Source organism: Ixodes scapularis, unplaced genomic scaffold (genome assembly GCF_016920785.2).
Source record: "Ixodes scapularis isolate PalLabHiFi unplaced genomic scaffold, ASM1692078v2 PGA_scaffold2__306_contigs__length_199485367, whole genome shotgun sequence".
Lineage (NCBI taxonomy): Eukaryota > Metazoa > Arthropoda > Arachnida > Ixodida > Ixodidae > Ixodes > Ixodes scapularis.
In genome coordinates this window covers 168,990,568-169,003,471 of record NW_024609857.1, presented here as the reverse complement: position 1 = coordinate 169,003,471, position 12,904 = coordinate 168,990,568, and the positions used below count along the sequence as shown (strand labels likewise).

At 42.5% G+C, this 12,904-nt stretch overlaps 1 protein-coding gene across 1 annotated transcript in view; it reads right to left on the bottom strand.

Moving 5' to 3' along the window:
* Nucleotides 1–5,375, bottom strand: part of LOC121832997 (venom factor-like) — a gene marked incomplete at its 3' end in the record, with an annotated part of 70,421 nt that extends 65,046 nt beyond the window's left edge. Inside the window, 1 exon segment of the mRNA XM_042292108.1 lies at nt 5,136–5,375. Within this exon segment, the coding sequence (XP_042148042.1) occupies nt 5,136–5,212 (77 nt within the window).
* Between the last annotated feature and the right edge of the window lie 7,529 nt (nt 5,376–12,904).

Below are 12,904 nucleotides of genomic sequence, written 5' to 3'. Positions count from 1 at the left end.
GCGGACATTCAACAAACACATGTTTTCATTTTCGAGATATATGAGGAGGTGAATGGGCACACTGAAGGTCTTGATCAAAATATTGTCACTCAGGTTTTTCTCTGTACGCTTGGCGTTGCTGTTAACCCGATTGAACGAGTCCATCGAATTGGGCAAAATAGTAATGAAAGAAGTCGCCCTCTGAAAGAAAAATTCTGTTCTCAAATCAAAAAAAAAATGTTTATGGGAAAGCGCTAAACAAAAGAGAATCGACAAAGATAAAGTACCACTGGTGTACAAGCTAAAGATGAACGATGAGGGGTATGTTTAGAATGAAGCCTAATTCAAATTTTTCGTAGTTTAACACGAATCACTTCGTCTTCCGAATTCATTTTTGACCTTGTGCCCTTATCGGAAACTTTTGCTTAACGTAACTACTGGTGCCATGTGGTGGATGAAATCTCTGATCATCAAATGGTTCTAGTTGAGTTCTGAACTTCCGGACTTCGACCTCCATTCCGTGCAAAGAGAAGTTCGGCGCATCTGTTTAACTTTTTAGAGAAGAAGACAAGCCAGTAATTGATGGACTTGAGTTTTCGTATGATGATTTTTCAAATATGTGCTCTTATATGGGTGCTATTAAACTCCTTTAATATTTTTTTAGAAAAAGCGTGCTCGAATGTTTACGCAGATTGGTCCTTATGAGTGCCAAAGTTACCCGAAAACATAAGGCATAGACAAGTCGCGGCATTATTCATCTAAAATGCAAAATCAAACGTGTTTGGAAGCGAATGCTATTTAAATATCAATAAAATGCAAACAAACTTAAACTTTCTATTTGTTTTGCGAAGATTAAATTGAACAGAATAACGGTTACGAGTTGAGCTTGTTGGTACATACTTGTAAATATATCAGCTTGAACTTTAGAAATAATTTGAACACAAAGACAGAAAGGACAGGATATGACACACAGCTGACTACCAACGATATTTTGGAGTAAACTTCTTCCTTGCGCTTTTGCTCCTTCCTTATGAGTCCCAAGTGGAGCGCAATAAACCTATTATATAAATGGCCCTATTCCACTATTAAAGATCCCTTCCGATATTTACACTTATGCAAAAAATATACAAATCATTTACACAGTATTCCTAGCAAACTATTGTTTTTGAACTAACCCGCCACATGCTCGTGCTGTTGTTATTTGGGGCGTGACATTCCGTAGGTATTGTCTTTCTTTTTTGGGTATGGTGATTGATGGCGTGCTGACACAATCCTTGGCGTGCTCCTCGATGGCGAGCGCCTCGAGCATTTCGCGTGCATAAGGATTGTTGTTTTTTGCGAGAATGGTGGTACTGTTCAAAGCTACACTGCACTGGCATGTCCTCCAATGAGCTGCCAGATGTCCTGCCGCTGTTCCCTTTAGAGACGCTGTATGCTCACAAGCTCTGTCGTTGATAAACTTATAAAATTAAATTTATATTGTTCAATTTATAAACTTTATAAATTGAACAATATCGCTCTGCACACTTTATCTTAAGACTCACCCGATAACTTTTGAAGGTGCCAGTAGCCGGCCTAAAAAAAAAATCTATCCAAGCTTTTTGGCTTCTGACCGTTTAGTTGAAAATTATTGTGGCATCTTTTGTGCGATTTAATGATTATTTTGCATCAGTGTTTACTGTCGATAAAGGCATCATACCTTTCTTAAGTAATCTACGTTACCTATCAGTGTAAGCTGAGGTTTTGTCTCCACTGAAGCATTATTTTCCACCTTGCCTTATTTTTCAAAAAAGCAAGCCACTGATTATGACGGCATTCCAAATATGTTCCTAGTTCGCTACGCAGAATAGTGCTTGAAGTGTCTGTATCCAATCTATAAGAAATCCTTGACGGAAACCATTATTCCTATTCCGTATAAGTTCGCAAAGGTAATTCATATTCACAAATCTGATTTCAACTACTGCCTGTAAACTGTCGGCCAATTTCGCTTTTCCCTTACTGCTCGAAACTTTCAGATCACATCATTTTAGGCACCGGGCAAAAAATTTAAAAAATAAAAAAATGGTATAGTGTGAATCAACATGGTTTTTGCCATGGCCTTTCCACCACGACACGATTTCTTGATACTGTTCTTGATTTTTCTGAAATCATATATCATTCCAACAGGCTGATGTAATTCTCATTGATCATGTTAACGTGCTGGACAGAGTATCACACAGTAAACTTTTTAAACTTACATCAATCGTGCAAGATTCTAGCATCTACTCCTGGCCTGAAACTACCTGCAGCATAGAAAACTATTCGTACAGATAAACTCTCACTAGAATGGAAAGTTGGGCTAGTTGGTAATAATTCATATTGAAAAACAGCGCGAATAACACACGGTCAAAGAGAAGAGAACACACAGGACGAGGCGCTGACTATCAGCTATCTATTCTGAAAACATAGAAAGAAAATCACGCGAGGACTGCTTCTTTTTTTTTCCTCTGCTACCAGTCATTCGTCATTTAGTGCGCAATGTTATAAATCGCATTAAAACACACCAGCACAAGGTATAAGTCATCTCTTCTTCTTCCTCCTTACTTCTTTCTGCGATCTTCAATCTCGATCTTCAATTCTCTCGTCAACCCATGTCCAAAAAAAAAACTATCTCGCTGTCCACTAGGTTAACGGATGGTTGACTCACGCACCCGGGTTTTCGTTTTGGTATATGGTAAGCTTCTACTAATTCCCTCGAAAGCTGATCTTTGTGTCTAAACAGCATGTTTGTGTCACTGAATCTTGGCTCACATCCACAATCACGGCAGTGGACAGCTAAATGGGAGTACACGCTACCTTTTAATGAACTATGGTGTTCACGAAGACGAATGTTTAGGCAACGCCCTGTCTGACTTATATAAGAGTGACCGCAGGAGAATCGTATTTCATACACGGTCCCCTATGCACAGGATACGAACTTCATGCCATGCTTGATGCGACGTCCAAAAAGTTCTGGCTTACTTTTCTTGCCAGCACGCTTGTAAACCCCGTTTATAATCCTGCTCAGTTTGTTTATCGCTGAAAAAATTACGTTGACCCCATACCTCGAAGCGACTTCCTTTAATCCGTGTGAAAGACGATGAATATAGGGTATAACGGCGACGTTCTTTTTGTCTATCTTGCTTTTTCTTTGTCAGGATTTTCGGAATCTACCTTGATGTACCGAGTCACCTTGTCGCGAGCTGATGTAATAACTGAGTCAGGAAAATAAGGGTTTCTGAGCCTAGCAACTTGTGCTGAGAAGCTTTCTTTCATATTATGGAAACAGTATTTTGTCAACGCTGACTGCAAGCAAGAATATTCAAGACCATTTTTTTACGAGCCTTTAGTGTGCCGAACGATAGTCTAGTAAGTTCTTCGTGGATCTGGGGTGGTGCCTCCAGCATTCATGACCTTCTTTTACGTCAACTAGGATATCTAAAAACTGAATATTGTACCCCTTAGGAGACTCCGAGGTGAAGCGAAGTCCTAGCCCTTGCTCCGCGAACGTCCTTAACACTTCACTCATTGTTCTATTGAAATTCTTTTTCTATCTTTACGTTCTCTATCTATAGGTTCAAGAGTGGGCCCTATGCTGAGCAGTATTTTTCTAGGTATAGTCGACGGATGGATAAAATCCAGTGATTAAGCATACTCAAAGAATGCAACTTTTTAGAAACGTGGGTTTTTATTGTAAGCTAAACGAATTCTGCCTCTTATAGATATTTATTTGGGCAAACGAAAAAAGTTAGATAAGAATTCGGCATACTAAAATCCGAGTCGGTGAAAAAAGAACAAAACAAAACGTCTCAAAAAAGGACAAAACACACAGGACAAAACTTTCAAATGACGGATTGAGATTTAGTGTTGTTGTTTTTTGTTGTTTCTTTTTCTTTACCTCGGTTTCCGGTTTCAGTAGGTCGATTAAAAACCAGCTCGAACACCTAGTAACGTGGTCCACAATTAGGTTATATGCCGATGATTGCGTGATCTATCGAAAAATAGAAAGGCTAGATGACTGTGCACTTTTGCAGGGCGACTTGACATGTCTCGAAACATGGTGTGAAGAGTGGCAAGTGAAAATTAATGTTTCCAGAACAACATTTCTCAACTTTAATACCAAACGTACATCAACCCAATTCAACTACACTATATTCAACTCGTCTACTGAAAATGCTCGAACATACAAATATCTTGGGGTTCACTTCACTTGCCATCTTTCATGGGAGCCTCACATAAATTACATTACTGCAAAGGCTAACCAAACCCTCTGTTTCCTGAAGCGACACCTCTACTTTGCAACACGGGACACTAAACTGATCGCATATTCATCTCTCATTCGACCCAAGCTTGAATATGCATCTGTCATCTGGAATCCGCATCAGTCATAATTAATCGATAAGTTAGAAGCCATACGAAACCGAGCTACTCGCTTCATACTTGTAACTACACCCGCACAAGCATTACAGCATTAAAACAGAATCTTAAGGTTCCACTTCTTACAGACCGTCGGAAAATGTCACGGTTGATTGCCCTGCACCAGCTGTACTACCATTCGCCATCCAAAAAAGATAAGTATATTAGAGCCGCCATCCACATCTCCTCACGCACAGACAACACGCGGAAACTTCACTTCACCACCCCTATGACTAACACCTATAAGTTTTCCCCTTTACAGCTGTCTATTACTGAATGGAATTCACTCCCCGATAACATTGTAACAATAGAAGAGCCCAGCACCTTTCAAGCCGCAATTGCCGGTCTTTACACGTAATTAACTAAACTGTTTTTGTGTGTGTGTGTCTTCGTTCTGAGTTTTAATATATATTGCTGTTTGTCCCCCCTTATGTAGAGCCCCCTGAAGGCGATATTAGGGTACAATAAATGAATGAATGAATAAAGATTCCTTCTTGTTAAAGGACAGAGGGGAGCACTGTAGAGTAACCGCCAAATAAGTGTTGCCGTTTAAGTGTGGTTTTCTCGGCTAATGGCCGCATAAATGTTGGCCACGAAAAGCTAATTTTAGTGAAATCATGTAGCCTGAATAATATTTGGACATCCAAATAACCATCAATAAATGCGCGCAAAAAAAAAAGAAGAAAAAGTTCTAAGAAAATCGGCCCCTGTGGAGTACTTACTCTGCAACTGTAGCTCGAAAACATCCCGAACATGCGAGCAGAAGCAGAACGATGGAGGGTCGTCGTAGTCTCTCCATGTTTGGAAGAGCTGCTCCGTGTTTCTGGTGCCGAATTCAAAAGGACTCGAACTTCCTACTACTTAAGACTCACAGACCAGGAACTTAGTGGCGCCTCCAACCTCGTAATCGTCCCGAGATCTCTTGCATGGCCTGTTGCAAGCAGACACGATGGAGCCATGGCAGTTTTAGCTTACGCTCTCGGCCATCCTTATCTGAGAAACTTAAAACCCTGGCGGGTTGAGCGAGGAGAAGGCGACTCAGTCCTCTAAATATACCAAGAAAATACGATGATGATGGCGGGTTCGGACATTGAAGCCGAAACTATGCACTCCATCCGTCGAGCACTTCGCAGACGGGAGTACCTGATGTTTTCATAGCCGAGCAAGGTCGATGGTAGAGCGGTGTTCCATGGGAACTTTGTAAACTACCAAAGTTTACTTGCTAGATTTGCGTAATAAACCTCAAATGTACTCGTGCTAAGTTAAAACAAAATTTAATTTGCACCGTGGTAGTCCCAGACAGAACACTAGTCGTTGTCGTCATCTTGGAATCGCAGGGTAGATCCACGTGCACATTTCATTTCCGTACACCACACTCCTTCCCAACGCTCACGAATAGCGAGATTTCGCAGGTTCGTCCTGATGAGCTCGGACATCCATATTTCTGTCACTGCCACCAAGTGATAAATCGCAAGAAACATTGCGATCCCGCACCGCAGTTTTGTTCCCCTTCGACATATCAGTCGGTTCCAGCGCCGCCACCGCGAAGTAACACCACTGCTTGGGCAAGCACTTTCCGCCGGAGATGGAGTCGGCGTTATTCAAATTGCACGGTTTGGACCCTATTGGAAAAACCAGCATGAAAATCAAACTGGTCAAGCTGGTAATTAAGGTGGTCAAGCTGGTAATCAAGGTGGTCAAACTGGTCAATGTGGTAATTAAACTGGTTTAGCTGGCAATCAAGCTGGTTTAAGCTGGGCAAGCTGGAATTTAAGCTGGTCAGTCTGGTCTAAGTAAAAACCAGCATGGTCTCACTCGAATCTGGTTTTAGATTCAATCTGGTGTAGCTGGGAGCCAGTCTGGTCTTAACTGGTCAAACTGGTTTTCCATGGAGCCAATGTGGTCAAGCTGGGAGACGAGCTGGTCATGCTGGGAGACAAGCTGGTGAATCTGGTCGAAATAATAATCGTGGTGGTCAAGCTGGTCATGCTGGGAGCGCGCACGCCAAGGTCGGCTAGAGATAGCCGAACTGGCATTGCTGGGAGCGCGCGCGACAAGGTCGGCTGCTGGAACGAGGCCACGTCCTGTTCTTTGTCCTCTCGTTTTTGGTAGACCACCGGGCGCGTCAGGCGCGCTGCAAGCTACCTTTGTGTGCGAGAAAAGAGAGAGAGAGAGAGAGAGTGGTAGAAACGGAGAATCGAAGACGCGTTTGGATAGCTTGGGCAGAGGGCAGATCGAAGGGACGGCTGTGTGCGCGTTGTTTGGAGACTAGTTGAACGACGGTGCAAGCGAAGCGGGTTTTGAGAAGACAGCGAGCGGCAGTCCGTTCAGTGCGGGAAGATGTCAGACGTCCCGACTGCGGCGTCGCTTCGTGTCTTCGAACGTGTGTGTGCCCAAGAATGACGGCGGTGCCGAGGAGTATCGCCAATGCCATCCAAGCCACACGGATTTCCTCGCCTCTGCCGACCACGCAAGTTGCCGCTTCGCCCCCATCGCTGGCGGGACCCAGGTTCGCTTCTCTCGTCCGTGTAGTATTTTCGTCTGCTATTGCCTGTTTTTGGCCTGTGTCTAGTATTTTTTTCGTGTTGAGAGATAAGCAATCTGGTTTTATTAACATTGTAGACAATTTGCACCGAGAATCTGTGCGTCGGTTAGTACTGTGTCAGCGCCGAGGATGTGTAGCATTTGAGTTCATGTGAGGCTGCCGCAAGTACGAAAATAATAAATTGGATGCCGAGTTGGCTTTTCTGACGAGCTTGGCTTTTTTATTCTGTGTATTAATTTAAACAGGTTAAACTGGTTGGGAAGTTCACCAGCATGACCAGTTTAACAGCATGACCAGCATGCCAAACTGGGCATGCTGGGGCAATAACCCAGCTTGAAGCTGGGACCAGATCAACCATCATGACCAGTATGACCAGATCAACCAGCATGACCAGCATGCCAAGCTGGGCATGCTGGGGCAATAACCCAGCTTGAAGCTGGGACCAGCTTAAGCTGGTTTTTTCAATAGGGGAGTGGTACGGGCTTCTTGAATAAATGGTGTCACGCATTTTTCATTCGAAATAGCTGAGGTCCAAGAGCGGAAATTATTATTGTGACGACGCCGCAATCGGCCCTGATTTGTCTGTACCACGTACGGTTTTGGGCCTTGGACAACATGGTGCACTTCTCTCGTCGTTGAGTATCAGTGCGCGGTCGCCACATGCCCAGCCGCGCCTCATAATCCTCAGTTATCTAGCCCAGCGGTTCTCAAATGGTGGTCCTCGAAGTCATCCTAGGGTTCCGAGAAGCCCTGCCTCATCAGTCAAGGCCGCTAATGAAGGCTATCTTTTCTCAGAAAGAGAAGAAACGTTCCAATTTTTGGGTGACGTTTTTCGTGTGCATGTCAATGAGAGAATTATACTTTACACAAGCCCATAGTTTTATTCTTTCCTTTAATCATTGCCATAATACCCACCTAGATCTTTTTCTTCCTCTCATCACGAATGGGGTGCTCCGTCATCTCTGCCGATCCACAAGGGGTCCGCAAAACCCCAATGGTTGAAAACCACTGTTCTTTGCGCTTGTCTTCTCTCTTTCCTCTCCACTGTTCATTTCTATTCTTGCGCAATTTTAGCCATGTTGAAAACCACTGTTGTAGCCCATTGCTGACTCGTGTAAGCATCCTCACTTCGGGCATTCATCTGAGCATCGTGATCTGAGTGCAGTCGATTCAACGTTGTCGTGATCTGTCGACTCCTGAGAAACTCTGTCAGATAGCTCCCGGTTGCAGAGCAAACGAAATCCTCGCCAGGCGGAGTGACCAGTCAATGAAGTCAAACGAAGGAGGTCTCCTTCGCACTTTCCATCATACTTCTGGCTTGACCATTGGAACTCGAGTGGTAAGGGACGATACGTATGGGCCAAATTTGATTTCGCGAGGAAAGACTTTTCCCATTCTGCTGAAGTAAAAGATGCACCGCCATTGGATGCGATGACATCTGGCAGGCTGTCAGTTTCAAACAGTGCACGAAGGTAATGTATGGTGCATGACGTTGTCAATAAGAACATCTGTGCGACCTCTACATAGTTTTAAAACCTGTCTACGAAAATGAGGCATATCTTGCTAAGGCCAGCAATGTCGATGTGATTACGAGACTGCGGCTCCCTACAGCGTTCCCAAGGAAACGGCGGACTGTCATTGAAAGCGTGCAGGTACACTTGACAGACGTTGCATTTCCCGGCGGCAAAATCCGCTATTGAAATATCATGTCAAAATCCGCTGTTAGATCTGCAGCGGTTCTCAACACCCTCGAGGGTAGAAGAAAGTCCGCCCTGTGGGACACGCTCCACATCACGGAGCGAAAGACGGACTCGCATTTTCGCAGTGACCCGCCCCGAGCTGGTCTGTCGTTAAAAATGGTAGCTGCTCCAACTTAGCTCGAACTTGACGAGCCGACTGAGCTTTCTGACGACCAATTACTACTGGGCGATTTGACTTTAAATCGTGCAAGAAAAAAGGCCATGTCTCAAAACGTGTGAAAATTATGTTTAGCAAATTTTTCACTAAAGCAAAACTGAAAATCATTTCTGGGTTGTAATTTTAATTTTCAAGATTTTGACTCCTAACGCTCTAAAGGTGGATTTCGGGATTTGGGCGATCGTTACAAGTCGCGTATTTGGGAGCTTCACTGCACTCGAATACTGAAACAAGAAAAAACGTTTTACGTATTTTCTTTCTACTACAGTAAAACTGTCGAATGTTCAAAAATCTTTGTTTTTGTTTCTACTTCTTTATGTTAAAAAAAATCAGAACCTTGTCTCTTTGACGATAAGTTACGTGGTTTGTATGATAACTTTTGTTGCGTTAATATTTAGGAGATATACATCAAATGATTTTTCCAACAAATATTTATGAAACAAGTACAATATCGCCGAAGTAAAACATTTTATCTGGGCAAAAATGTATTAGAATGAAATTAGGAACTAAAAGTACAACCTTTAACATTACTTTTCTCAAAAAAACACCATTTTAAAATATATTCTTTTTTGTTTTTCTAGGAGGAATGATCAGTATGGTCTTAACATCCAATAAAATTTAGATGTAACATATAATTCGGACTTACACTTTTTTTATTTAAAAAAAGGCGATATATTTCAAGTACTAATTTCAGATGCGAAGCTGGGTCGTACCATTTGTTCTGAAAGATTTTTAATTATTTGTTAGCCCTGTCTCAGTGTTGATTGGTTTCAATCTACCAAATAACGGAACACCCGCTGACAAAACCCATCCGCTTTCTGGGCCTCTGCAAGATCTTCTTTGCGTACGACTTTAGCCCAAGCTACAATCCGTTGTTCTTCGTAAGGTCTTCTATCACCTCCACAACCTCCTGTTGCTTCATTCCCTACACTCTAAGCCCGGTCCCACTTAGTAAGAGGGATATTTCTTCGATTTTTTCTCACTTAACTTTAAGGGGGGGCGACAGACCTCTTAATATTACATGGAGATGCTCCCTCTTAATTAAGTGAGACACCACCCCTCTTAAAGTAAGCGAGGCGGCGTCTCCCTTATATTTGGGGTCAGAGTCCCTTAATTAAGAGGGACAGTTTTTAGATATTTTCTTCCTTAAATTCGGAGGGACGGTGGCCCGCTTAAAATGCAGGGGCATAGTCCCCCTTAAGTCGGGGTCACGCTGCTTATACTTCATACAAAATACATTCTGCAGACATGTTCCGAAACGAGTCGCCTCGACATCCGCGCTTCGTACGCCACGAGGTAACCAATCAAGAGGTTACTTTGTCACGTGGCATACAAAGCACGGATGTCGCGGTGACTCGCATTGGAACATGTCTGCAGAATGTATTTTGTATGATGTATAAGCAGCGTGACCCCGGCTTTAAGTTACCTCTGTTATTGTATCGTACAATTTCTGCTCCTTCGTGTTTTGAGTGTAAGCTGACATGCTGCACTGCACTTCTCGCACTTTTGCTGATATGGTTTAACCAAAGTTATTTTGTGCTGCGTAGCAGAATTGAAATTTGATCTGTATATCTTGTTTGATAAACGGAATCAATGTGTTAAAGAAAACAGTAACAATCTTTAAGAGTAAACACTGTTTTATTTGCCATGACACAAGAAAATATTTTGATATGTCTTCATCAAAATAATAATTCTATAACGATGTTCTGGTAGCTTTTACGAATAAAAAAAGACTTAGAACGACGCCAGAAATCGGCGTTTCTTGGAAGCTATCACACAAAAAATTTCGTGCTGCAGAGTGACTCATTTTGCCTATCATAAACAACAACAATACAATCATGCTGGAAAAAAAAACTTTAGCGGATAACACAAAAAGAAAAAGTACATTCTAAAAAAAAGCCCGTGCGTCTACTTTCCCGCACAACACTTGGAAAGACAATCACCACAACTCTCGGAGGCAGCTCAGCGAATGTAGATGCCGAAACATATGATTATACCAAAAAAAATTAGTTGCGACATTAAGCACAACAAGCGTGATGTTTTGCATTGGTTAATGTCACAACTCGGACTGGCTTTTTTGGTCTAATCTTATGTTTCGGCATCGTGATTCGCTGAGCTGCTTCCGTGAGTTACGGTGATTGACTTTCCAAGTGCTGGCTCGGGAAAGTAGATTCCTGTGCTTATTTTTAGAGCGTAGTTACCTACTTCATAGCATTAAAAACTAATTATTCGGCGTCTCTTGCCATCAGCAGAAGCTCAGAATTTCTGTTGTTTTTGAACGGCCGTAAGCGAGGGGGTTTGGTCCAAGGGTTTGGTCCAAGGGTTTGTCCACATGCCACAGGGTAGGAGAGTCCCCTTATGTAATACACCCATAAGCACATGACTAGTGCCCCCTCCATAGTCGTGCTAGCGGATAGTTTCACTGACCCGTTCCCAGAAACGATCCGTTTCTCCGAACCGAAGAAAGTCTTGGGTCCTGGAACTTTTTCGTCAGGGGTAAAATCGTCCTGCAAGCAGCAATTCTTAAAAAAAAAAAAAAAAAATTGCGTCAGCGTCAAACTTAGATTTCTATTTTTGCATTCGCTTTTTCACATACCATAGGTGATGAAAGAACTTCTGGCCAATCGAGACCGGAGGATGGTCGTAATGTTCAAGAATGTTGTTGGGTTGTCTCCGCAGAAGGCCCCTTTTACCTCCTCCAGGTTTCCCAGCATGTTGACGATCGTGTTATGGAACCGAAGTTGTGCATCCACCTTTAGCTGAATGAAAGACCATATTGTTTTCCTTTAGATACAGAGGGTGAGAATTAGAATAAAGGTAATGAAGCGCTTTTACCTGTTATCAAGCAGGCGATAGGAAACAAATGCGAAAATAAAGTGCAAACAGTTCAAAGATTCGGAACCCAATCTGTATGCGATGAAATAGCGAGTGACATTAGCTTATGACGCAACTTCTGCTACTATTAATTTTTGGTACGAGAATAGACTGCAGTTTTAATTAATTTACGAGAATCAATTGTTTCTGTATTACCAAGACAAAACGAAAACGCATTTAGTAGTAGATGAACTTTAGAAGCCCCATGTGCTTTGGAAAGCATGGATTGCATTTGCGGCTCGAAGCTGCAGAAGTGATCTAGCGCATGTTTTAGAAAGCAACATAATCAAATAAAAAATTACATTTCTGTAAATATTTCGCCGCAAGCCATTCATTTATTTTTTTTTTTTTTTTTTTTTTTTTTTTTTTTTTTTTTTTTTAGAAGCAGTGCATATGCCAGCAGAACGTAAATAGAGCCTACCTACATACCGGAATACAAAAAGTTAGTAATTACCGAGTTCGTTGTGAACCGTGTGCGGGTGGCCGCAGTAGGCTCACCACTCAGGGTGGTGCGTTCCACCGTGCAGAGGGTCCCGGTAGAGCTCTTTACAAGAGCAATCCGAGCGGAACCTCCGCCTGATTTCCTTCATGTCAACGTTCGTTGCCATTGCCTCACTCTGAAAACAAGATTGTTAATACCGGTCTGTCATTTAACGCCCACAGTCAACGCACTAGCCCTAAAGCGCATAAGAAAGAAAAAAAAAGCAAATTTCTGTTCATATAATTTTCGCTGATGCACGACACAGAAAAAAAAATATTCAGCCAGCTACAGAAAACAAAGAGCATAATAAACATCACAAATAAAATCTCCAAAAACAAAAAATGGTCGGCGCCAAAAAAAAAAAAAAAAGCCGGTAGCTGTGCCGACACGACCGTCAAAATATAACGAACAAAACAGTACGCCAAAAAAAAAATGTACTCCCTGGCCACCGCTACACCCTTCCCCCTTTTCCGCAGACGCCGCGACGCCGACGCAACGCGAACACGCGAAGAAAAAAAAACCTTTATTTCTTCTTTTTGTTTTGTGCTCGTCCAATCCCCCTGCCCTTTTCACAAACATACACACACATTATGGGTTTTTGCTTGCCGCCAACTTGAGAAAAAAATGTTCATAATCACTGCAACGCTAACGATGTCTACAACATAACGTTGCAG